The sequence below is a fragment of the Psammomys obesus genome, unplaced genomic scaffold (genome assembly GCF_907164565.1).
Source record: "Psammomys obesus unplaced genomic scaffold, mPsaObe1.curated_primary_1811, whole genome shotgun sequence".
NCBI classification, from domain to species: Eukaryota; Metazoa; Chordata; class Mammalia; order Rodentia; family Muridae; genus Psammomys; species Psammomys obesus.
In genome coordinates, this window is record NW_026596134.1 from 23,407,733 (window position 1) to 23,434,328 (window position 26,596).

General features: G+C 43.2%; 1 protein-coding gene across 1 annotated transcript in view; it reads left to right on the forward strand.

Annotated features, from left to right (window-relative positions):
* Positions 1-1,660: 1,660 nt before the first annotated feature.
* Positions 1,661-26,596, forward strand: part of Angel1 (angel homolog 1) — a 28,899-nt gene continuing 3,963 nt past the window's right edge. The window contains exons 1-8 of the mRNA XM_055593231.1: positions 1,661-1,760; positions 4,739-5,314; positions 6,084-6,310; positions 6,732-6,801; positions 7,410-7,843; positions 9,910-10,036; positions 10,735-10,845; positions 26,491-26,560. Of these exons, the coding sequence (XP_055449206.1) occupies positions 1,697-1,760; positions 4,739-5,314; positions 6,084-6,310; positions 6,732-6,801; positions 7,410-7,843; positions 9,910-10,036; positions 10,735-10,845; positions 26,491-26,560 (1,679 nt within the window). The 5' untranslated portion in view covers positions 1,661-1,696. The remainder of the gene's footprint in view (positions 1,761-4,738; positions 5,315-6,083; positions 6,311-6,731; positions 6,802-7,409; positions 7,844-9,909; positions 10,037-10,734; positions 10,846-26,490; positions 26,561-26,596) is intronic.

Here is a 26,596-nt window from a genome sequence, read left to right on the forward strand (position 1 = left end):
GGAAACGGCACAGATCAGACACTGGGTACTGGGACTAGGTGTACTGTGTAGCCCTTCCCTCTTTAGGTCATGGCTGGGGCAGAAGACTGAGCGTAGCAGACAGGGGAACAGAAATTCAAGATCTTTGGTTAGCATAGGCTTGATGGAGGAACTGGCCTTTATTTAAGCCACACACACTTTATTCAATCATAAGTCTATGTGACTGGCTGTCTTATCTATCTATCTATCTATCTATCTATCTATCTATCTATCTATCTATCTAATCTAATCATTTATTTTGAGACAAGGTCTCACTATGTAGCCCCGGTTAACCTGGAACTCAGAGAGATTCTCCTGCCTCTGCCTCCAAACTTCTAGGACTAAAGGGGTGGTGTACCATGCCTAGCTTTAGTTTTCTCTTGCTGTGATAAAACACCATGACCAAGGCGCTTTACAGAAGGAAGGGTTTATTTGAAGCTTACAGTTCCAGAGAGATAAAAGTCCACCACAGCAGAGCAGATGCAGAAAGCATGTGATAGAACGGAAGCGGAAAGCTCAGGGCTCACATCTCAAACTGCAAGCAAGCACCAAAGAGAACAAACTGCGAACAGTATGAGTCTTTCAAAACCTCAAAGCCAGCCCCAGTGACATACTTTCTCCAACAAGGCCACGCATCCTAACCCACCCCAAACAGCCACCAACTGGGGACCACGCATTCAAATGGTGGAGGCTGAAGGGGATCATCTTAAACCCCCACACCGACTTACATTAGCCACTGTAGAGGTACAGGGTAAACACACGGCCAGACGGACTTGGTTCCTGGTATCCATGAGTCATCCTTTCCTTCCAATGGGCCACACCATTTTGACCTCATGACAAACATGCCACCCACCATTCAGTCTTGGTCCCCGTTCTTGTAAAGTCCTCCCTCTCCCCTCCCTCCATTTTCCCCTCCCTTCCAATGGGACACACCTTTTCTCCATAACCCATTTGGAACAGGTGGACGAAGTAAAAATCGGATGTGCGTGAAGCAAGGGAGGACTCCATTTGTGACCCAGGATCTGAGCTGGGGAAAACAGCAAAGGCCAGAAGAGGTGTGGGAATGAGGAGAGGAGCTTGCTTCCTGTCCTCTTGGCTCTGAAAGGCTAGTTACAGAAGTTATGCTCAGCAGTAGCCTTTGTGAAAAATTCCAGTAAATTGTGTTAGAGATGAGGAAAGGGTCAAAGAGGGCATATGATGTTCCTGGGGTAGACTCCTAGCTAGTAGGTCTCTTAATGATACTTTAGAGCATCCTATGAGCAATTTATTATCTATCTATCTATCTATCTATCTATCTATCTATCTATCTATCTATCTATCTATCTATCTATCTATCTATCTATCTATCTATCTATCTATAAATGAACTTGTAAAGTTAACATACAGAATAATGGGTTTCATGCTAGGCTGTTGCATTACCGTGGAAGCCCGTCCCTTCGCAAACCCCCAACCCCCAACCCCTTGCTCCCAATAAAGTTGTTGTTGAAGAACTATTCTGGGGCGGGGCCTAGGCGCTGTGGAGGCGGAGCCTGGGGGGCTCGCGGCAGAGCTTGGGCAGCGTGGAGGCGGAGCCTGGGCGGCGTGGGGGAGGAGCGTGGGTGGCGCGGGGCGGGGCAGGACAGAGCGAGACCGCGGTGCGGCGGTGTGGAGGGGCGGCGGCGCAGGCAGGCGGCCGGCCATGATCGCGTCGTGCCTGTGTTACCTGCTGCTGCCGGTCGCGCGCCTCTTCCGCTCCCTCTCAGGTACCGGCCTCGCGTCCTGATGGGCTGCCCCTATTGGGCTCCCCGGGACCTAGGGCGGAGCGCCGGGCCTCTGGACCGCGGTCCTCGGCTGGTGGCAAAGTGTGAGGCGGCCCTTGACCCCGCTCCGCGGGCCGTCCTGGCCCCACGAGGCTCTCGGGCTGGCCGACGACTCTCGTGGGCAGCCCCTCCTCACGCTGTGGTCTGGTGACGTCGGGCCACGGTTAACGTGGACCCAGGGCTGGGGAAGGGGGCGTCCTCCTTGGCTGTGGCGGTGGTCCTGGGGCGGGCTGAGACACTCCCGGGGGTCGGGAGCGGTGGCCACCCCGGACAGGCGAGGACCGGACTTCTCAGCGGGTAGAGTCGGAGAGAGGGCTGTGCCTTTAGGCGGGTGGGCTCCTTTCACACAAGGTTCTCGCTGCGGCCTGTCATCCGCTGACCTCTTTCGGCCGACTCTAGTTGAAGAACACAAACTTACCACGCTCGGAAGCCAGAAGCGTTTAAACCTCAGTTTTGAAGCAAGTGTTGAGAGAGGGATGTGAGAGGCTGGGTCCCTTAGTGAAGGGAGTGGTTGTTAACTTCTGCACAGTTCTGCCTTCTCTCTGCTTTTGAAATTCACAGTCTTTCACACGACCCCAGTTTTTCTTTGAGGGCCCACAGAATTCCCAGACTTTCCTCCTGCAGTACCGAGAAGGGTTTTCTTAGAAAGAAGACGCCCAGCTGCATCGAGTGCTTTTTTCCCCCCCGACCCTGGGGCTGCACTATGTGGGCGATGGGAAACTATATTTTTATATCAAACATTAGATTTTTTTTCTAACAGTATTGCCTCTAGACTGCTAGCTTTAACAGAGCAGGGTCGTGTCCATTTGTGCACCGTATCTTTTGCTAACATATGGCTTGCTGACAGTCATGGGTCTCCAGAGGATTCAGGAAGGCTTTGGGTGTCCATACTTCCCAGGAATGGGAAGTCCTACAGAAGTCACTGTTTTCAGAGAACCCGGCATATTCCTTGAATTATGTGGTTATCTAGTGTTCACAATGGTAGTCTTAGTATCAGCTCACAGGTTTTCCAATTAGTAGAATTCTAGAGATTTTAGAGGGTCCTTCCTTCCACACGTTATAATGTGACAGTTATATTAATGTTGTGTATTTGGCATTTTTTAAAAAAGATTTGCTTAGTAAAGCATTTTCCTCTCGAAGAACGATCTCCAACGATATTATCTGCTAAATTTGAAAGTGAGGGGCTTTATGCCTATCAACCATGTTTTATACGCCCATATCCGTGCCCGTGTGTGTTCGTGTTTCAAGGGGCAGATAATTAGCAAGTTCTTGACAAAAAAAAAAAAATCACAGCAACCCAGCCTGTAGGTTGAGAGCATTCTTGAAATTTTAGGACAGACCGTTTATTGTGACTCTGTCCTGTGCATTGGAGGATGCTTGGTGGCAGCCCTGCCCCTTGACCCAGTAGCACTGTCACAGTTGCAGTCCCTCTGAAGCTCTGGACATTTGCTGTTCCCTAGGAGCAAAATCTGCCCCCCTCACCTCATTGAAGAACACTGATTTAATTTTTTAAATCAGTGTTTTTGTTATTCTCCGTGTGCGCGAAATGTGTGTACGTGGTGGCGGTGATAGGGACTTGCCGTGGCATGTGTGGAAGTCTGCGGACAGCTTTGAGGATTTGGTTCCTTCATCCTTTTGGACAAGTGCCTTTACTTGCTGAGCCATCTTGCTGGCTAAGAGGTACCGCTGATTTAGAGAGACATAAACTCATGTAGTTCACGAATTGCCAATGAAACAAGTGTCCCTGATTGTGGGCCGCCATTGTATGCATGTCAGATGCCCTGGGATGTGAATGGGTGTATGTGGTGTATGTGCACGTGCGTGTTGAGAGAGGCGTTCCTTGCTGTCATCAAAACGTTCTTTTGAAGTGCTCATTTTAGAGTTCTCTGCCTGCTTTATTGCTGTTGGCTGTCATCCGTGGCTGCTGTAGCCTAGATGACACCTGTCTTAGAACTCGCAGTTGCTGGTACATTCTAATCTGCAGCCTCTGCTGTGTTATGGGATGAGAAAGTGGACAGTGAGGTTTATGAAATGTTTTGGCTGGGATAAATAGCTCTGGCAAGAGTCCCCGGGGTTTTGTGATAAAGTAAATTGATCTTGAGGTAGTATTATTATGATTTTTTTTTTTTTTTGGAATGCTTTCATAGAGTAGAGAGTTTATAGGGTTAGAAAAACTCTTGGGGTAATCTAGTTTCAGATTCTCTTGTTCTCATCTTAAGGTCAAGAGTAGAGCTGGTCTGAAGAGTCAGTTTTATTAATTTCGTTACAAGGCTATAATTCCTGGTATTATTTCTTGGCCAGGTGTTAGTTCTAATGTAATGTGGTTTTCAGGACCCAAGAGTTGATGTTAAAATTAGTGTTTTCAGGGCTGGAGAAATGGCTTAGTGGTTAAGAGTGCTGACTGTTTTTCTAGGAGACCCAGGTTTGGTTGATTCCCTGCCCCCACATAGTAGCTTCCAACAGTCTGTAACTACAGGCTCAGGGGATCTAACACCCTTCCCTGATCCCTGTAGGCACCAGGCACACACATACACAGACATACACGTAGACAGATAAAGTAAATTAAAAATTTATACATAAAATAAAACATATGAAATTAATTAAAAATTAAAAAGTAGTGTTTACCTCCAGGAAAAGAGATTTATATGTACCTATCCGTGTTCTTTCATTCTTGCATTGAGAGTCATCAGGTCCCTGCCTTGCAGACTGGTTAATACCTGTAAAACAATTAAAACAGTACCTGGCACATTACAAGCAGTGCTATGAGATGTTCCAGGCATTAAGTTGGGAAGGCTGTGTTAGCACAATGATGAGCAAGGTGGATACAATCTTTGTTCTACAAGGCTTCTAGCTGGAGAATTCTGTGGTGTGACTTAGGCTATCTTCTTTCTTATAACCTGATCTTTTGGCTTCCTTTGTAGATGCTTTCTTTACATGTCGAAAAAATGCCCTTCTGGCGAAGAGCTCGTCCCCCCAGGTAGAGGGTGACTTTGCCATGGCCCCTCAGGGGCCTGACCAAGAGGAGTGTGAGGGCCTGCTGCAGCAGTGGCGAGAAGAAGGGTGGAACCAGGCACTGTCAACTGCGAGTGAGGGTCCTCTTGCAGATAAGAGACTAGCTGAGAGCAGTCTGGCACTCCTGATGGATAATTCCGGAGAACAGGATGCTGCCTCGGAGGACAAGTGGTCCAGCAGGCAGCTGAGTGACCTTCAGGCAGCAGAGAACCTGGACCAGCCTTTCCCTGAGGTGCTAGGGGAGGAGCCACTGGCCGAGGTTGAGGGTCCTTTGTGGGAAGCTGTTCCGGTGCAGACAGGGCCCCAGTACGCAGACTGTGCTGTTCTCCCAATGGGCGCAATGGCTGCAGAGCAATGGGAAGAGGACCCAGCAATGGTGGCCTGGAGCATAGCACCGGAACCTATGCCCCAGGAAGACACTTCCATGTGGCCCTTTGAAGGCCTGGAGCAGCTGCAACCTCCCCCAATGGAAATACCGTATCATGGTGAGTCTGACAACCAGCTTAGTGAACCCGCATGTCAGGTCATCTGGAAAAGAAATTCTTGCAGGGTCAGATAATAGGAGTGTCTTAAGGGTCATCGTGTCTGTCCTTACGGGTCTACAGATGAAAAAGTCACAGTGCAGAAAGGGACACGTCTAATATCTTGCAGTTAGGCAGTGGGATACCTGAGGCCCAGTCTTAGTTTTGATTCTCTCCATTGTTCTGTAGGCATGACAGGCTTCATAGAGGTAGGGCTAGAGGGGCCCCGGGCCTCCACTCTGCCTCAGGGAGAACAACTCTGGTTTCATTTCTGTTCCATATATTGGGAGTCTATGAAGATGTGAAGAAAGTTCTCTGGCTTTAATAGGTTTGAAATCCACCAAGGGACCTCACAGTATAACCAGAAACCAGATATAGAGAGAGACAGAAAGCACTCAGGGCTGAAATTATTCTAGAAGTGTCTTTAGCCCCAGGAAACTATTTGCCACACCCCATTGCACAGTTCCCCAGAGACTCATTCTTATATCATATGTGGAGGCTTGTTAGACTCCTAAGTATCTGCTGTATGCTAGGGGACACAGTGATGGACACAGTAAGACTGTCTCCAGCTTTGAGGAGCTTACTGTCAGCTTGAAAAATGTCCTTAGAGGGATGGGTGGCAGGGGCAGTGGAGAAAGGAACCTCAGGCATGACATGGTGAGACTGGGTAGTAGTAGCTTGGCCTCTGGACACCTGCATAAGTTCTGGAACTCTTCTCTTGACCCCTTTGCAGAGATCCTGTGGCGAGAATGGGAGGATTTCTCCACGCAGCCAGATGCTCAGGGTCTGGAGGCAGGGGATGGCCCTCAGTTCCAGTTCACTCTGATGTCGTATAATATCCTGGCCCAGGACCTAATGCAGCAGAGCTCAGAGCTCTATCTGCACTGCCATCCAGACATCCTCAACTGGAACTATCGCTTTGCCAACCTCATGCAGGAATTCCAGCACTGGGACCCTGATGTGAGTGAAGAGGGAGATGTACCATCTTGCCTTAGATGCAGGACCTAGGCTGTTTCCTGATACTCAGAGAGAATGAGTTCTTACCCCATATCTATTAAGATGATGCCAGTTGTGCCAGACGAGCTAAGATTATCTTTGGCTCTGTGGATGACAGACAGGTTTGAGCTTGCCTGCCCTGGAGTCAAACATTTTGGGCAGATTACCCTTGTGCAGAGATTCACAGGGTGGGGAAATCTGACATACTTGTCTGGCCCCTCAAGCTTCAGTCTGGGCCTGTTCTTGCTAGTGGCTTGTCTGTCAGGAAAGTAAGCCCTGTGGGAAGTCTCACTATGACCCTCAGTCTGGTCTGTGGGCCTGCTCCTAGGGAGTAGGAGTCACATTGGTTCCTCTGGAGTGACTGGTTCCCCTGTCGATTCCCCAGATCCTGTGTCTCCAGGAAGTCCAGGAAGACCATTACTGGGAGCAGCTGGAGCCCTCTCTGCGGATGATGGGTACTACAGCTCCCCAGCGTGCTTGCCGGCCCTTCTTCCTCCAGCCCTGCAGAGTCTCCTGAAGAGTCCACCTCTTCTCTGTGTCTTAGTAAACCATCAGCCCTGCCTGTGGCCTAGTTCTTTTCACGTGTGGGTGAGGAAGTAGAGTTCTAGGTTTCTAAACCTTTGAAGTAACCAATGAACTCCATGAAGCTGTGGGTTAATAATTCCATTTTTACAGATGAAGAAATGGGTTCCAAAAGTTGGTGTGGTTTGCTCAAAACCTCCAAACTGCAAAGCTAATAGGCTGTGGAGGCAGGACCTTCACTTGTCTCACTCTAGATCCTAGGGACGCCACTAGGTTACCCCATTTGGAGCCATTTTGCCTCTGCTGTCAAGCCAGTCTTGTGTGTTGCTTATCCCCTTCCATCATTCCTTCCCTTGTCCCTCAGGCTTCTGGCTATAGCTGTAAGGGAATCTCTGCAGAACCTCAGAGGTGGCAGAGGCTCTCCTTCATGGGGACACAGGATAGGTACTTTAGGCACAGACCCTTTGTAATGCTGCAGGGGTTGGAAGGGATTCAGGATTCCCGGACTCTGACCCATCTCCATGGTGCCATTTCCTTACAGGCTTTACCTGTTTTTACAAGAGGAGGACTGGGTGTAAAACGGATGGCTGCGCTGTGTGCTACAAGCCCACCAGGTTTCGTCTGCTCTGTGCCAGCCCTGTGGAGTACTTCCGGCCTGGATTGGAGCTCCTCAATCGGGACAATGTCGGCTTAGTGTTGCTGCTGCAGCCACTAGTGCCAGAAAGTCTGGGGCAAGTCTCAGTGGCTCCCCTATGTGTGGCAAATACCCACGTCCTGTACAACCCACGTCGGGGTGATGTCAAGCTGGCCCAGATGGCCATTCTCCTGGCTGAGGTGGACAAGCTGGCCAGGTTGTCAGATGGCAGCCACTGCCCTATCATCTTGTGTGGGGACCTGAATTCTGTCCCTGATTCACCTCTCTACAACTTCATCAGGGATGGAGAGCTCCAGTACAATGGGATGCCAGCCTGGAAGGTGAAATGGGACAGCCACTGTGGGGTGGGAATGTGGGCGAGGGAGAGAGCTGGGTGTTGGCCTCAAGTGCTGCTTCTGTGGCAGGGCACTGTTTGGCTCTCTCCTGTTTCTCTGATGCTGAAGAGCTGTGTCTTCTTCTGGAGGTTGGCAGCACAGGAGTGCCACTGGCACAGTGAACATCTTCCCATTTTTATCATGTTTTAATTTACAAGTAAATCCTATAAACTATTTAAAAATTAAAACATAAAATAAGAGAAAATAACCCTTTATTACCCAAGTCCCATACCTTCTTACATCTTCAAAATGTCAAAATGTCTCAAGTCATTTTCTGTAGTTACAATGGTATTTATGCTGCTGTAGTACACAGTTTATATTTATTAAGCTTGTAACTGTGTGTCAGGTATTATATTGAGCACACTGCATGTATCAGCTCCTTAATTTTCACTCTTTTCTACCATTGTTTCCATTTTAAAAAGTACAGAAACTAAAGCACAGAGATGCTAAATAATGTTACTTAGATCAGAGAGTTAGTAAGGCGCAAGAATTGTAACCAGGTGGTCTGGCCTCTGGAACTGTGCAGTGATCACCACAACAGGAGATATATAAATCTACAGTATGTGTCTTATAAACACAGCAGAGTATTGTTTTTTATTTTGAACTATTTTTTTTCAGTCAGTAATTTGCATTTGAATTTACTTTCTTATAGCTGCCAAATATTGGTAGCATAGTTAGCTCATAGTTTTATCAGCGTGTGCTAGCTCTATTGTACATTACTTAATCTCTTTGTTTCTGTTTTGTCTCTTCTGATCCATCTTATTGCTTAATTAATTTTTGGCAAAACACAATGGAGAAGGGACACAAAACAACTATTATTGAGTGCTTGGGCTTTTATTTTAACAAGGTCACTTAAGTGCTGTCGAGAGCAGGGCATTAGCCTCCTGTAAAGGAACTGTCTTCAAGGAGCTCAGGGGCAGTAGAATTTGCTGAGTGCCTACCAAATGACGGTACCATTAGGCAAGGGCTCTGAGAGCACTTGTTTAGAAACCAGACAGCCCTGAGTTCTAATTTCTGCTCTGCTATCCTGGGCAAGTTATAGAACTTCCTCAGTACCCTTTTGCTTACTCTGTACACTGAGGATCTAATTGGACCAATAATAGATACCTTATGAACATATGAAATAATGCATATAAGGTTTTCTAATGCCTCCTTCAAAGGCAGTCAGTAACTGGTAGTGGTTATTGACTGTTCCCTTTGAAAGAGGCATTAGAAAACCTAGTAGCCCATTTCCTAGAAAAGCATATTAACTTAAAGACCACTAACTTGTCCAAAGTCACAGCCATTAAATGGCCATTTGATTCCCAGTCTTTTTTCACTCTGGATTGCATAGTGAATGTTTATACCCTGGCAGGGGATTGTGCCTGTCGCCACTCGATCCCAGTGGCTCACACATAGTTTGGCATTCAGATATTCGCTGTTAGATGAAATAAAGGGAATTTTGCTGCCCACATTGGAGATGTGCAGATGATCGGTATTGCCAAATGTTTCCCTGCATGCTCTGTCCGTTCCCAGGCTGCTCATGACTTTGAGTGAGGATGGTGACATAAATATGGTAAAGTGCTTGGTGCATTTCCCATATGGTTTTACCCTGCGGTTTCCCAATAACAGACCTAAGGAACTGACTTTGCTCTAGAAGAAGCAGAGTTGAGGATGACAGGATAGACCTGTCTCTGGTACAAATTCAAGGGAGTTGGCTCCCTTGTGGAGGACTGCATAGATTATTCTGAGGTGAACCATAGGACCACATGCTCATACAGTTCTGTTTTCCACTTATTCTTTACTCTCTTTCCATTGTTCCCTATCTCATGGACATGTAAATGCTTTTAGTGAGAAAGTAATGTTATAATTAGTTCCATATCCTTGCCTTCCCTTGAGGTGGGTGTGGCTAGCTCATTTCATGTATATACTGTCTGATTGTGTGTGTTTGTATTTGTTCAAATGTCCTATAACAGGAGTCATTTCCTTTTTCTGGCTTGGCTTCCTCATGCCCACCTTGCTCTTTTTTGCAGGTCTCTGGACAGGAAGACTTCTCTCATCAGCTTTACCAGAGGAAGCTGCAGGCCCCACTGTGGCCCAGCTCCCTGGGCATCACTGATTGTTGTCAGTATGTTACCTCCTGTCATCCCAAGAGATCAGGTAAGCCCTTTTGTTTTTAAAGTTTGTGATTTGGGGGGGGGCGGGGCGCGGCGCTGTGTGTTTGTATGTGGACCATGTATATGCCTGGTGCCTGCATAGTTTAGAAGAACATTTTGGATCCCTTGTTACTAAAGTTACCAAATGGTTGTGAGGTGTCATGTGGGTGCTGGGAACCAAACTTTGGTACTCTGGTAAAAGCTAGTGCTTTTACTCGCTATGCCATATCTCCAGTCCTCACATATCACATTCTTTTTGCTGTTGTTTTGAGTCTGGGACTCTCTACATAGCTCTAGCTGTCCTAGAACTTTCTATGTAGACCAGGCTGGCCTCGAACTCAGAACACTTGCCTCTGCCTCCCCAGTGCTGAGATTAACGGCATGCACCACCATGCCTGGCTCATATATCACATCTTGATTTTCTGTGTCTCCCTGTTTGTGTGGGGGTGAAAGTTTGCTTTCAATAATAAGAGAAAGAATAATCTCTTTAATTTTCTTAGCAAGTTCCTCTGTTTTTCTTGTTCTCCATATGCCCCCAAATGAAATGGACAAGATTTGGTTGCAACCATTGGGAAAATCTCCCTGTCCTCAGAGTCAGATTTCCTCAGTGTTGTTATACTAGAAGGTTCTTGGTACGTAAGAGGTCTTGGCACCTGAGTCCTTTGCATTTCTTTTATCATATGGCATTTTCCTGGTTTATAGAGAGACGGAAGTATGGCCGAGACTTCCTACTACGATTCCGCTTCTGCAACATTGCGTGTCAGCGACCAGTAGGACTGGTTCTCTTGGAAGGAGTGACTGATACTAAGCCAGGTAACAGGAAGCCTGTTCTTTTGTCCCTCATCTTCTTCACCTCTGACATTTATATGTTCTTGTTTTCTAGTCTTTTCCTTCTCTGTCTCTCTTTTAAACCTTTGCTTATTTGTGTATGTGTATGAATGAGTACCATGTGCATGCAGGTGCCTGCAGAGGATGGAATAAGGGTGTCAAATCCTTTGAGCTAGAGTTATAGGTGGTTGTAATCTTCCTAAAGTGGGTGCTGGGAACTGAACCTTTGTCCTCCTCAAGGACAGCAAATGCTTTTAGCTGCTGAGCCATCTCTCCAGCCTGTTTCTAGCTTTCCTAAATATAATTCTTGATCAGCTCCTGATAATGAGTTCAGAAGAAGGAATGTGAGCCAAGTTCATGCTTGGATGTATATTTTGATAAGAGCGCCGGACCATAAACCAGGAGCCCTGGATTCTTGCCAGCTCTGGGACTTGGAGTAAGCCAGTTAACCCTTCAGGCTTAGCTGCTTAGCGTGTGTGTAGGAGAGAAGACACATATACAGGGCTTTGAAACTTGTAAGGTGGAAGGGGCCTGATTAAAGAAAAATTTGCTCCTGTGGAGAACTTCTAGTTTGGATGGGACAATGTTTTTGATGGCCTCACCTTCTTGGCTCTGAAACCACTTCAAAGAAAACAAGCCAGAAGCAAACTCCATTTTTTACAAAACTAGGTCTGAAGCTGTGAAATACAGTGAATTTGAAATGGCTGCAAGGGGAAATGGTCTAGGAGTGCCAGAGGAAATATGGGGAATCCTACTTATAGGGCTGTATAGATCTCAGACAGAACCACACTGTGCATTTCCCCAACGTAAGGCATACCTTTTGAGAGACAAACCCCAAGTCTCTTGCTTTTTCAACAAAAGTAGAGTGCATACATCCTGTTGGAAAAGCTTATAGATGTTTTTGCTCCTGAAAGGAAATGTGAGGAGGAGTCATTTAGGGAAGCAGGCCACATTTTTACAACACCATCTGTTCAAGTGTCCGAGGGGCAATGGCATTTCTTTCAGAGCTGCAGAGTTCTCTAGCTCCAGAGAAGTAAAGATTAAATGTTCCATATGACCCTACGTTAAAAGCCAAGTTCTTATTATTTAGAATAAACTTCATATAAATAACTGGTATAGAATTATGTATCTAACTCAAACAAAGCTGGCCTTGCTCAAAGTAATACTACGGAATCTACTAAAATATATGAAGAGAAAAATAATGGAAAACCAAAGGCAGGTAACAGATGCTTCATAAAAAGAAAGATAAATAATAAAATGCTTCAAAGATAAACATTGAAGCATATGCAAATTATGATTATTTCTCCATGAATAAACCGATGAAAGGAGCCCCTAGCTGAGGAGCTATTGGCAGTTGATAGCAGATGCTGGGAGAGGTAGTCTGTGAGTCTGCCTGTGATCCAGTAGATGGCCCTATACTCATGCATAGAGTGGCAGCTCTAAGTGGACTCAGTGGGTTTTAAAAAAAAAACAGGCAAAACTGGGAGGGATTAGTGATGGGGATATATGTGGCACTGGAGAGAAGGGAAGCTGGGTGGGCTTGATGAGGACACTTGCATTGGAAACATTTGCCTTTACAAAGGCAGTTCAGGCACATAACATGACTTCAACAGATAAAAACTAAACCGTGGAGCTCAGAATAGAAGTGGAAAGATGGGGCTGGGGTGGTGCACTCAGAATTAGAGCACTTCCTTGTCTCAGGTAGGGCCAGCAGCTTGGCTCAGATTTTTAAGATTACAAAGTCCCAAAGTAAAGCAATAGCAGTCCCATACGGATAATTTTATATTAAGAATAGGTTATTTTAAAACATGACTGCTTCACTTGAATGAAACATAAAATAGCACTGAAACTTAATAACAAACAAAATTAGCCCAGGAGCTTTAACCTGTACACTGACAATCACTTTAAGAGGAGATTTGTTCTACTGGGCATGGTGGTGCTGAGGAGGCTGAGGGGGAGATCCAGGCTCTGCAGCCTCAGCTACGTAATGAGATCTTGTGTCAAAAAGGTTTCTAATGGGAGTGACTCAATAAAAGTGCGAAGTCATGGTAGTTTGTTCACGTTTGAGATTGAATCTTCGTAAGCACGCATGCTTGCGACATGCAGTGTTGCCCCTCGGTTCCGTGCTTCCAGCCCAGGCTGACCACGCTGCTGCTGAATCCCATTAGAGACTCTAAATCTGAAAAGTCTGCATCACTTTCCACCGGAAGGAAAAGATTTACTAGTGCAAATAGTTTTCTAGAGGGTGCGTCTAAAAATGTTCAACAGATACGATTTCTAGTTTAATGCCAGTTGCATGGTCTTAACTACATTTCAAAATATACCAGTTTGCCTGTGACACTAACTCTGAAGGCGACCTTCTCACGCAGAGGGAGATGCAGGCTAGACAGTGATGGTCTGCTTCCCAGAACCAACATAGCATTTCACTAGCGCTTTTCACACCGCCCACACTGTGTAGTGTAAAATGTGGATTCTTATTCTTCCCAGCTTCCTTTGTGACAGAAAGATTATTTTTTTAAGTTTTTTTTTTTTTGTTTTGTTTTTTAAGGTGTATGGGTGTTTTGCCTGCCTGTGTGTCTATACACCAATTGTATTCAGGTCCCTTAAAAGCCAGAAAAAAGTCAGATCCTCTGGAACTGGAGTTAGCTGCTAGTGGGTGTTGCGAACTGAACCTGGGTCCTCTGCAAGAGCAACAAGTACTCTTTGACTGCTGAGCCACCTCTCCACCTCCATAATGATTCTTAAGTAGGATGTTTAAATTAAAGCCCCCTCTTGCTTATGTTTCCATGTGTAGTGATTCCCCTGTCCCAGAAGAAGCTTCCATTCTTCATATCATGGCTCCTTGGGGAGTAAGGACTTAAACTTATGAATCTATAGGGATTCACAAATATTGACACAGTTGTGGATACTAAAGAGGGTCCCTATGCTTCCTTTCTCATTTTAGTGGACGGGGAATCTCTCTTGGGCTCCTTTTATAAGGACAGTAATTCCATTAAGGATCATTTAGCAGAATAATAGTAGTAGGTTCTCCCCTAGAGCCTCTGACTTACTTAGCCAGTAGTGGTTCTGGGTAGTGGTTCAGTTTTGTGAAGGAGGCCTTAAACATAACTAGAAAGTAGTTCATTGCTCCCAATAACATTTGTGTCACTATTGGACCAGTGGGTTTATCTTGCCATTCTGGCCCTTATTGTAGCTCACACAGGGGTTCACATCTGGGAAAGACTGATTACTTTTCTCCTCCAGTAGCATGCATCTTCCAGCATCTTCCAGTACTATGAAAGCTAGCCAATGGAGAGACACTTCCGAGTCATGGCAGTTTGATTTCTTCTTGTCCTGTGACTCAAATATTTGGTGTCCTCAGCAATAGGCTCTCATTGTCACATTCTGAAGAATAACAAAGAACAGTGGCAGTGCCTGTATTATTTGGGTGTCTGTGGGACCCCACTGGCTAACTACTCCAAAAGAGGCAAGACATTCTAGGTACTATAGTTTTTGTCAGCCTGTTGTGTCTAGCAGTACCATTGTTACAGGGAAACTCCATATCTTTTCATGTATGTGAATATGACTTTTTCAAAAGGTCTTAATGAGGATTCTACTCTTGTAGCATGAATAGCTCCTAAAGCTGCCATTCCTCATATCATTGCTCTCTGGGGAGTCAGGATTTCAACTTATGAGTCTGTAGGGGTTCACCAATATCCACATTGCTATAGACAGTAAGGAGAGTCCATGTGTTTCCTTTCTCATGGATGCTTGTGTGTTTATATTGGGCTTTACTGTGTGTCCCAGGATGGTCTAAAACTTACTATATAGCGTAGACTGGGCTTGAACTCACAGGACTTCCTATCACATCTTTCGAGTGTTAGTATTATAGGTATGATCCACAATTCCTGGCACTTAAAGGTTTTAAGAAATGTGGGAGGCTTTTTTTGTCGGTGCTGGAGATGCAAACTCATGCCCCCATGCTTGTGTTGCAGTTACTTTTTCTCACTGACCCATCTCCCTAGCACTTCAGATATAAAAGTTTTTTTTTTAGGGACTGGAGAGATGGCTCAGTGGTTAAGAGCACTGGCTGCTCTTCCAGACGGACCTGAGTTCAATTCCCAGCACCCACATGGTGGTTTACAATCATCTTTAATGAGATCTGGTGCCCTCTTCTGGCGTGCAGGCAGAACACTGTTATACATAATTAATATATAAATAAATATTTTAAAAGTTTTAAACGATTATTTTATGTGTATGAATACTTTGCGTGCATGTATGTCTGTGAGCCATAGGCATAGGTACTCCAGAAGTCAGGAGTCAGATCCCATGGAACTGGAGTTACAGATGGTTGTGAGGTACTATGTAGGTGCTGGAATCAAACCAAGATCCTTTGCAAGAGCATCAAGTGCTCTAAACTTCTGAGCCATCTCTCATTAAAAACTCTTCAGGGTATTTCATCAGAGCAACAGGAAAACTAATACATTGCTTAGTTGTGGCAAATTCTAAAGAGGTTGGTGAGCTCAGCTAAAATCAACCTAGAAACAGACAAATGAATGCTGAGACCCCTGATATGATTAAGTGTGCTCTAACTGAGGGTCTTCCTTCCAAGTACTTGCTTGGTTGGCCACTTCCAGTGAAGAGTAGGCCCCGGGAAGATGATGCAGCTTTACAGAGATGACTGCACCTCATGTGAGTCCTGTGTAGCTGCCAGAACACAGTACTCTATGCATGGGAAGAACCAAATATTGTGGGAAACATTCTTTACAGTTTTGCTGAGAGGCCAAGCAATGTGTGTGTGGTGGTACATGCCTTTAATCCCAGCAGTTGGGAGGCAGAGACAGCACCATTTCTGTGAGTTTGCAGTCAGCCTGATCTACATAGTTCCAGGATAGACAGAGCTACTATAGAGAGACCATGTTTCAGAAACAAAACAAACAACAAACCCAAGCAAAACAACCTCCAAAAAGACCCTCCCAACCCCCAATATTGCTGAGAAGAAGTAAGGACTGAGGCCATAGCTCCGTAGCCGAATATACATGTGGTAATGTGCAGAGGTCTGAGCCCAGTCTCCAGGACCACTGAAAAATAAACTAGACAGATACAGCCAGGCGTGGGGGCGCACACCTGTAATCCCAGCCTGTAATCTTGGGAGGCAGAGGCAGGTGGATCTCTGTGAGTTTAAGGCCAGCCTGGTCTGCAAAGCAAGTCCAGGACAGCCAGGGCACACAGAGAAACCCTGTCTCAAAAACAGACCAAAACAAAACAAAAAAGACAAATACATAAGTGGCTTTCTGGTTCCTGTGATCTGTGATTTGTCTTGTATATTATAGTGACAAGCAGTGCAACTCAGTGAAGATTTAGTGCTAGAAAGTTGATGTTCCAAATAATGCCACATTAGTAACCACTCATGAGGTTCTAATAGACAGTGTAACTCAGGAGGCAGAGTTTTCAGGAAATAAATAAAAGTAGAAAGTTTTAATTATGGTTCACAGTCTACAACACAAGGTGCTTTATTTAAAACAGAACAACATCCAACACTATAAAAACCAAAAACCCGTACATCTACTGTTGCTTGATTTTTGACAAAGAAGACAAAACCATACAATAAAGAAAAGATAGCATCTTCAGCAAATGGTGATGGTCTAACAGGATGTCTACATGTAGAAAATGCAAATAGATCCATATTTATCACCCTGCACAAAATTAAAGTCCAAGTGGATCAAAGACCTCAACATAAAACCAAGACACATTAAATCTATTAGAAGAAAAAGTGGAGAAGAGCCTTGAACTCACTGGCACAGAAGACAACTTTTTGAAGAGAATACCAACAGCTCAGCCTCTAAGAACAACAATTAATAAGTGGGACCTCATGAAACTGAAAAGCTTCTGTAAAGCAAAGGACACTGTTGTCAGAACAAAATGACAGCCTACAGACTGGGAAAAGATCTTCATCCACCCTACATCCTAGAGAGGGCTAATATTAAAAATATATAAAGAGCTCAAGAAATTAAACACCCAACAAGCCAAATAATCCAATTAAAAATGGGGTATAGAGCTAAACAGAATTCTCAACAAAGGAATATCAAATGGCTGAGAAGCACTTAAACGCTTAACATCCTTAGTCATCAGGGAAATGCAAATCAAAACAATTCTGAGATTTCATCTTAAACCTATCAGAATGACTAAGATCAAAATCTCAAGTGACAGCACATGCTGGTGAGGGTGTGGAAAAAGGGTAACACTCCTCCATTGCTAGTTAGAATGCAACCTTGTACAATGACTTTGGAAATCAATCTGGTGTTTTCTCAGAAAATCTGAAACAATTCTACCTCAAGGTGTAGCTATATTACTCCTGGGCAAATACCCAAAATCAGTGCTCCACCATTCAACAAGGACATTTGTTTAACCATGTTCACAGTGGCTTTATTAGTAATAGCCAGAAGATGGAAACAACCCAGGTGTCAACCCAAGGATGGATAAAGAAACTGTGGTATATCTACACAATGGAATAATCTTCAGCTGTTAAGAACAAAGTCATCATGAGATTTGCAAGCAAATGGATGGACCTGGAAGAGATCATCCTGAGTGAGGTAACCCAGACCCAGAAAGACATGGTATATACTCACTTATAAGTGAATATTAACCATATAATACAGGATAACCATGCTGCAATCTACAGACCTAAAGAAGCTAAGTAACAAGGAGAACCCTAGGGAGGTTTAATTCTCATTCAGAAGGGCGAATAGAATAGACACTGGTAGCAGTTGAAGAAAGGGAACAGGACTGGAGCCTACCATAGATGTCCTCTGAAAGACTCTACCCAGCAGGGGATCGAAGCAGATGCTGAGACTCACAGCCAAACTTTGGGCATTGCACAAGGAGTCTTATGGAAGAGTAGGGGGATAGAACGACCCAGAGGAGCCAGGAGCTCCACAAGAAGACCAACAGAGCCAACAAATCTGGGCCCAGAGCCTCCTGCAGAGACTGATGTACTATCCAAGGACCGTACATGGAGAGGACCTAGGCCCCTGCTCAGATGTAGCTGATAGGCAGCTCAGTTTCTATGTGGGTTCCCTAGTAAGGGAAGCAGGGGCTGTCTCTGACATGGACTCTGTTGCATGCACTTCAATCACTCACCCCTGTCGGGTGTCCTTGCCAGGCTACAGAGGAAGAGGATGCGGGCAGTCCTGATGAGACTTGATAGCTGAGGTCAGTTAGTAGAGGCAGAGGGCTCCACCTTTCTGAAGAGGAGAAGGAGGGGGATAGAGGAGAGAAGAAGGAGGGAGGGTAGGAATGGGAGGAGATAAGGGAGGGGCCTTCCATCAGGATGTAAAATGAATAAATTGAAAACAAACAACAACAAAAAAACCAAACAAAAAACCAAACCAAAGTCACTGAAGTTCCCCAAATAGCATTTTGCCCAAAGAAAGAAGCTTCAGTGGCATGCTTGTTAAAGCGAGGGACAAGACAGGAACACCTATTATTTAATTGTGTTGGAATACAGCAGCCAACAGAAACAGAAGTAGAAGATAAAAGCATAGGAAAACAGAAGGTTTAGATTGGTACTTGTTGATGATCCCTCTATGTAATTGGTCAAGAGAAAACCAAGACCAATAGCATTAAAATTAAGATAATCCTGGAAAGTAGCTAGTTAAAAGTTGATATATAGCAATCAGTAATAGTCACATATAAATGTTCTTCCTTTGTTAAAAGATATAATGAAAACAAGACCCTATTTATTGGAGGAACAATAACAAAATAAATGATAGGAAAAATATAAAATAAAGTAAGATTTCCTTTTATTTGAATTACCAGTTTTTCAGGACCTATGCAGGTCCTGAAGTTGCTCATAATAGTCCTTTATCCTTTTAATTAAAAACAACTTATTTAGAAAAATTCATATATTATAAAATATACTTCTCTAAAGTTCACTGGCTCTTAATATATTTCTTAGTTGGTATAGCTATCACCATTACAATTTTAGAACAGTTCGTTCTTGCCCCCTCCACACACATTTCTTATTGGGGACTAAGCCCAGAGTCTTGTGTTTCTAAGCAAGCCCTCTGTCCCTGAGCTAAATTCTGAGCCTTAATTGTAGAACATGTTAATTACCACCCAAATAACTCGCATATGCATTGCTAGTTACTTTCCATTCCGCTTCCACATATCAAAAATTGAAGGGCCATAGATATGTAAATTTCTGGACTGTTAAAATTAAAAATTGTTTTCTTTCATACACTACAGTATAATTTTATCCTTTCCCTTCCCTCAAATCCTTCCAGATCCTTTTCATCTCCCTCCCCATCAGCTTCATACTCTTTGTCTCTCAGAAAAAGAAAGAATCAGTAAGATCAAAATGAAACAAAAAGTGCACAAAAACATGGCATCCCTTTTGTGTTGGCCAGCTACCTTAGGGCATGGGGCCTGCCCTAGAGTGTAGTTGATATATACTCGGTGGCATTTCATTGAGGAAAACGGATTTTCCTTTTTCCAGCAGGTTTCAGTTGCAAATAGCTTCTTGGTTAGGGGTGGGACTTTGTGTCTATTCCTTTTCTCAGGGCTGGATTGTGTCTGGTTTGAACCTGTTCACGTACTGTGTATGCACTAATAGCCTCTGTGAGTTCACTTGTATGTCAATTCTGTTGAGTCTGGAATATGCTGTTTCCTTGGAGTCCTGCACCACCTCTGGATTTTACAGTCCTATAATCTATCTTCTCATAGATCCTCGAACCTTGAGGGATTTGATGAAGATACCCCCATCACATGAGGGCTGAGTGCTCTAAAGTGTCTCATTCTCTGCATATTGTCCTGTTGTGGATATCTGTGTTAATCTCCATCTACTGCAAGAAGCTTCTCTGATGAGGGCTGAGCAATGCTCCGATCTCAGGGCATTGTTTCTAGGGCCATCCATTTATTTACACATTTCATTTTTCTTAACAGCTGAATAATAATCCGTATATAAATGGAACCACATTTTCACTATCTATTCATAAATTGATGGACATTTAATCTGTTTATAAATAGAGCAGTCATGAACTTTATATGAACTGACGTTATAAATAGAGCAGTAGTGAACAAGGAGGAGCAAGTATCTCTGTAGTCAGACATAGAATCCTTTGGGTAGATGCTCGTGAATGGTTTCGCTGGATTTTGGGGTAGATTTTCGTTTCTCTGAAGAACCTCCACACGGATTTCTACAGGGGCTATACCAGCTTGCAGTTCCACCAGCACTTAATAAGTGTTCTTCCTTCCTACCTCCTTGCCAGCATGTGTTGTCGTTTGTTTTATTGATCTTGGCCATTCTGATGGGATAAGAGGAAATCTCAAAATAGGGTTTTTGTTTGTTTGGTTGGTTTTTTGAGACAGGATTTCTCTGTGTAGCCTTGGTTGTCCTGTAACTCACTCTGTAGAGCAGGCTAGCCTCAAACTCACAGAGATCCACCTGCCTCTGCCTTCCAAGTGCTGGGATTAAAGGTGTGTGCCACCACTGCCCCGCCCAAAATGGTTTTGATTTAGATTTCCCTGATGACCAAAGATGTTGAATGTTTAAAAGTGTTCTCAGCCATTTGTATTTTATCTTTTGAGAACTCTGTTTAGTTTATATTCCATTTTTAAATTGGTTTATTTTTCCTAATGTTCATTTTTGTAGTTTATTTCTAGATACCAAGCTCTATCATGCACACACACACTCCCACATGCACACACATAGTTGGTAAGGGTTTCTTCCGTCCTGCAGGCTGCCACTTCACTCAGATGATGGTGTCGTTTGCCGTACAGAAGCTTTTTAGTTTCGTGATGTTCCATTTATTCGTTGTCTGAGAGCCTGTGCTATCAGTGTCCTTTTTAGAATTTTTTTCTTTCCCCATGCCAGTGAATTCAAGCCTATTCCCTAATCTCTCCTTTACTGGACTCAGGGTATCTGATCTTAACCCATTTGGAGTTCGATTTTATGAAGGGTGTTAGATAGTAGATCTGTTTTCATTCTTTTACATGCAGCTATCAATTGTTGAATTTGCTGTCGTACTATTTGTTGAAGATTCTCTCTTTTTCTCTAGTGTTTAATTTTGATTTCTTTGTTAAAAAAAATCAGCTGTCTGTAGGTGTGTGGAATTATGCCTGGGTCTTCATGTTATTCCATTGATCAACATGGCTGTTTTTATTTCTATAGCTCTGTAATACAACTTGAAATCTGAGATGGTGATACCTCCCACAGCTAAAATAATACCCAGGATTGTTTTAGCTGTCCTGGTATATGTGTGTGTGTGTGTGTGTGTGTGTGTGTGTGTGTGTGTGTGTCTGTCTTTCTCCATATGAAGCTGAACATTTTTTTTAAGTTATGTGAGAAGAATTTTGTTGGGATTTTGATGGGGATTGCATTGAATTTGTAAATTGCTTTTGGCAGGTTAGCCATTTTCACAATATTCTACCAATTTTGTGAGAATGGGAGATTTTTCCATCTTTTGGTGTCTTCTTTTTTAGTTTCTTTTTTCAGTGTTTTAGAAAATATATTACATATCTTTCACTTGCTTGGTTAAAATTACCTCAAGGATGCCTGTAATCCCAGCACTCAGGAAGGCAGAGGCAGGCAGATTTCTGTGAGTTCGAGGCCAGCCTGGTCAACAATCCCATTCAACCAAGGCTACACAGAGAAACCCTGTCTCGAAAAAACTAAAAAAAAATTACTAAGATATTTTATTTTGAAAGGTACCATTTGTCTGCTTTCTTTCTCAGTATGTTTGTCATTTGTATATAAGAAAGACTACTTATTTTTGTGTGCTAATTTTGCATCTTACTGTTTTGCTGAAGGTGTTTTTCAGCTGTAAAAATTTTCTGGTGGAGTGTTTAAGGTCTTTTTATGTATAAAATCATATCATCTGCAATTAGGATACTTTGGCTTTTTCTTTCCTGTTTGTATCTTCTTGATCTGTTTCATTTGTCTTATTTCTCTAGCTGAGACTTTAAGTACTACATTGAATAGGTATGGAGCAAAAGGACAACTTTGTTTTGTTCCTGCTTTTAGTTATGAGGCGTTGGGCTTCTTTCCACTAGGATGATGTTGGATGTGGTGAGCATGCTCTCCATTGCCTTCATTATGTTGAGGTGTGTCTCATGTACCCCTTGTCGCTCCCACGCTTTTTTCATAAAGGAATGTGGTATTTTATCAAAGGTCTTCTCTGCAAATACTGAGTTCACCATTTGATTTTTGCCTTTATGCTTATTTATATGTGGATTACATTTATTGAGCTGTCCCTGAATCTTTGGGAGGAAGCCAACTTAATCATGGGGGGATAATCTTTTTGATTGTTCTTGAATTCAGTTTGCAAGATTTTTTATATGTATGCTCATAAGAGACCTCGTCTTTAATTTTGTTGTTGTTGTTGGGTCTTTTGTGGTTTTGGTATCAAGGTAATAATGGCTTCATAAAAAGAATTAGGCAGTGTTCCTTCAGTTTCTGTTTCAAAGAATAACTTGAGGAGTGTTAGTGTTTTTTGAATGTCTGGTAGACTTCTGTGCGAACTCATCTGGCCCTGGGTTTATTTTGGATGGGAAACTTTTAATTCCTGCTTCTGATTACTAGTGTCTGTTTAAATTATTTCATCTCGATTTCACTTTGGTGTGTCATATAATACTGAGAAATTTGCTGCAAATGATATTGTATTCCTTTAATCCTAGCAGAGCTAGGCAGATCTCTGTGAAGTTCCAAGCCAGCTAGGTCAGCCAGGGCTACATAGTGAAACCCTGTCTCAAAAATATTTTTTTTTTTATTGATTTCTTTTAGGGTTTCTAGTTTGGTAGAATACAGATTTTTAAAGTATGCCCTTATGATGCCCTGAATTTCCTTAGTGTCTGTCATCATGTTTTCTTTTTCATTTCTTACTAATTTAAATCTTTTTTGCCAAGCTGGACGTGGTGTCCCAAGCCTTGAGTCTGACCACTTGGGAGGCAGAGGCAAGCAGATCTCAGAGTTTGAGTCCAGCCTGTTTTACAAAGCAAGTCCCGGACAGCCAGGACTACACAGAGAAACCTTGTCTCGGAAACAAAACAAAACAAAACAAAACAAAAAACCCAACCAACAAGCAAACCACCCCCCACCCCAATTTTTTTTTTTTTTTTGCCTCTGCCTCCCAAGCCCTGGAATTAAAGGCATGCAATATCACTGCCTGGCATTAATTTAGAATTTGGATCTTGTCTGTGTCTTCTGATTAATTCAGCTACAGGTTTACCTATCTTGCTGACTTTTCTCAAAGAACCAACTCTTCATTTCATTGATTGATTTCAGCTTTGAGTTTTATTATTTCTTCCCATCTATTCTTTTTGGGTATTCCTTTTGTTTTTCTAGAGCATTCAAGTGTGTTATTAATATGAGATTTTCCAGTTTATTTAATGTAGGCTATGAACTTGACTCTTGGAACACCTTTGTTGTGTCCCATAGGTTTGGGTATGTTGTGTTTGCATTTTCATTCAGTTCTAAAAAGTTTTCAGTTTCCTTCTTGAATTCTATTTTGACCTAGTTTTCATTCAGTAGAGAGTTGTTCAACTTCCATGAGTTTGTACCCTGTCTGCTGTTTCAGCTTTAATCCATGGGGGTCAGATAGGATATAGGGTGTTATTTCTATTTTTTTTTTAAGTTTGTTGAGAGTTGCTTTTGCTAATATGTGGTTCCTTTTGAAGAAAGTTCTGTGGGCTGCTGAGAAAGAAAGTATATTCTTTAGTGTTTGGTTGGAATGTTTTATAAAAGTCTGCTAGTCCATTTAAGTTATAATACTTTTTAAAAAAATTTAGTTAATTTTATGTGCATTGGTGTGAGGGTGTCAGATCACCTGGAACTGGAGTTACAGACAGTTGTAAGCTACCATGTGGGTGATGGGATTTGAACCTGGGTCGATTTGGAAGAGCAAACAGTGCTCTTAACCACTAAGCCATCTCTCCAGCCCCAAGTTATAATACTTTTAAACTTTAGCATTTTTCTGTTTAATTTTTGCTGGGATGACCTAGTTATTGTTGAAAGTGGGGTATTAAAGTTACCTACTAGCACTGTATTAGGTTGAATATGTGGTTTTAGCTATAGTAGTGTTTCTTTTATGAAGCTGGGTACCCTTTTGTTTGGTGCATACATGTCTAGGATTGCATATAGTCTTGATGGATTTTTCCTTTAATGAGTATGTGCTGTCATTCCCTATCTCTTCTGATTAGTTTTGGTTTGAACTCTATTTTGTCTAATATTAAATTAGATATACTTCCTTAGTTCTTGGGTCCATCTGCTTGGAATACCTTTTTCCATCCTTTTACCCTGAGATGACTGATGTCTGTCTTTAGAGGTAACATATGTTTCTTGGATGCAGCAAAAAGATGCATCCTGTTTTCTAATCCAGTTTATTAGTTGTTGGGATATATCATGTGATCACAGTATATAATCATACTTATATTTTGCTGGATTTTATTGAGTTTTCTCTGTGTTTTATAGGGGATGTTAGTCTTTAGTTTGCTTTGTGATATATAGTTTTGGTATGAAAGTAATAGCACCATTAATAACTTCATAGCATGAATTGGAAAATGTCACCTCCAAAATTGTATAAAAAGAATTTATATGAATTCTTCTGGGCAGTGGTGGCATACTCCTTTAATCCCAGCACACAGGAGGCAGAGGCAGGTGGATCTCTGAATTCAAGGCCAGCCTGGCCTACAGAGGGAGTTTGAGGACAGCCAGGGCTACACAGAGAAAGCCTACCTCAGAAAAACAAACAAAAAATTCTATGAACTCTTAGTTAAATGTTTGGTAGAGTTCCCCAGTGAAGCCATCTAAAGTCGGAGCTTTCCTTGCTGATTCAGTCTCCTTATTTGTTACAGGCCTAATCAAATTTGCTGTTTTTTTAAGTTTATGTTAGCTTGTGCGTCTCTAGTTTTTTCATTTTATATAAGTTATATATGTTTAATTTTTTCCATTATTTACTTTTTGTTTGGTTTTTTTTTGAGACAGTTTCTCTGTGTAGCCCTGGCTATCCTGGCACTCACTCTGTAGACAAGGCTGGCTTTGAACTCACAGAGATCTACCTGCCTCTGCCTCCTGTGTACTGGGATTACAGGCATGCACCACCATTGAAGGGCCCTTTGTTTACTTTTTTGAGACAGAGTTTCACTGTGTAGCCTTAGCTGGCCTAGTGGTAGCTATGTAGACCAGGCTGGCCTCAAACTCATAGAGATCCACCTGCCTCAGCCTCCTGAATACAGAGCCTACTTAAATTAACGCACACACATAACACACACACACACACACACACACACTTGTTGTATGTATGCATGTACACATGCCATGATGAGTGAGAACGTGGAAATTTGTGAAAGTCGGTTCTCTGTACCATGTGGGCTCCTGGGGTTGGTCTCTGGCTGTCAGGCCTGGTAGTAAGTGCCTTTACCCACTGATCTATCTCCCTGTAATTCATTTGAATAGTTTATAGTGGTTTTTATACTGATCTCTTCCGTAGACTAGAAGAGATGAATCAGCCCTCTCAGTTATGTTTTTTTTTTTTTTTTTAAAGTTCTGGGTTTTGTATTTGACTTTGAGCCCCAGCTGAAGCTCTCTTTTATTTTATTTTATTTTTTGAGAACAGGGTTTTTCTTTTCAGCCTTGGCTGTCTGTCCTAGACTCCCTTTATAGACCAGGCTGGTCTCGAACTCACAAAGATCTGCCTGCCTCCCTGAGTGCTAGGATTACAGGCGTGGGCCACCGTGCCTGGTTCCCTCTTTCCTTCTTGATTTTAGTAATTTGATTGCTAAGGACTTGTGTCAGCCCTTGTTGTCTTATTAATGTCAGTAAATGTACTGGCTAGTTGTCAACTAAACAATAGCTAGGATTATCTGGGAAATGGGAACCTCAGTTGAGAAAATGTCCCCATCAGATTGGCATGTAGGCAAGCCTTGGGGGGGGCAGGGTTTTCTTGATTAGTGAAAATGGGTTGCCCTGGCCTACTGTGGGTGTTACTACCCCAGGCAGGTGGTCCTGGATTGTATAAGAAAGCAGGCTGAGCAAGCCAGTGAGTAGCATTCTTCCTTAGCCTCTGCTTTCGTTCCTGCCTGCAGCTTCCTGTCTGGAGTCTTTGACTTGCCCTCCCTCAGTGATGATTCTATAAGCCCAAACTACTTTCCTTCCCCAGGTTGCTGTTGGTCATGGTGTTATCCCAGCAAGAGACCTTGATTTTCTTATGTTGGCATTTGTATTTTTGTTTATGAATGTGTATACAACATATATAGGCAGGCACAGACCTATGTGTCCACATATATGTCCCACACAATGGAGAGTGTGTGACAGAAAATCTCTAGGGGAATGTATAAGGAATTTGATAGCATTGCTTGCCCCTGTACAAGATGAATGTCAAGGGGTGAGTGGAAGAGGGACTCTTGACTGATTGATTTTCTTCTTCATTTTGATTTTGAACTATATGACTGTATGACCTATTTTAAACCGGTGGAGTGTTCGGGACCTCAGGTGTTTTCCCTTGGTTCATCTCATCATTGTTTCTCTTTCTTTTCCCTGTGCCAGACCTTGTGGAGCAGTGCAGCCAGGGTCTGGGAGCTTTCCGAAAGTGAAAGGCTGTGACCCTGCTGCATGGTCTGTGGCTAACACACACTTCTTTCTCTGGCTCCCTACAGATCGACCTGCTGGTTGGGCCGAGTGTATCTTTGAGGAGGAGATATCTGAACTTGAGCCTGTCTTCCCAAGGTAAACTCCTTTCCAGTGTTTAGCCCAGGCGTGAGA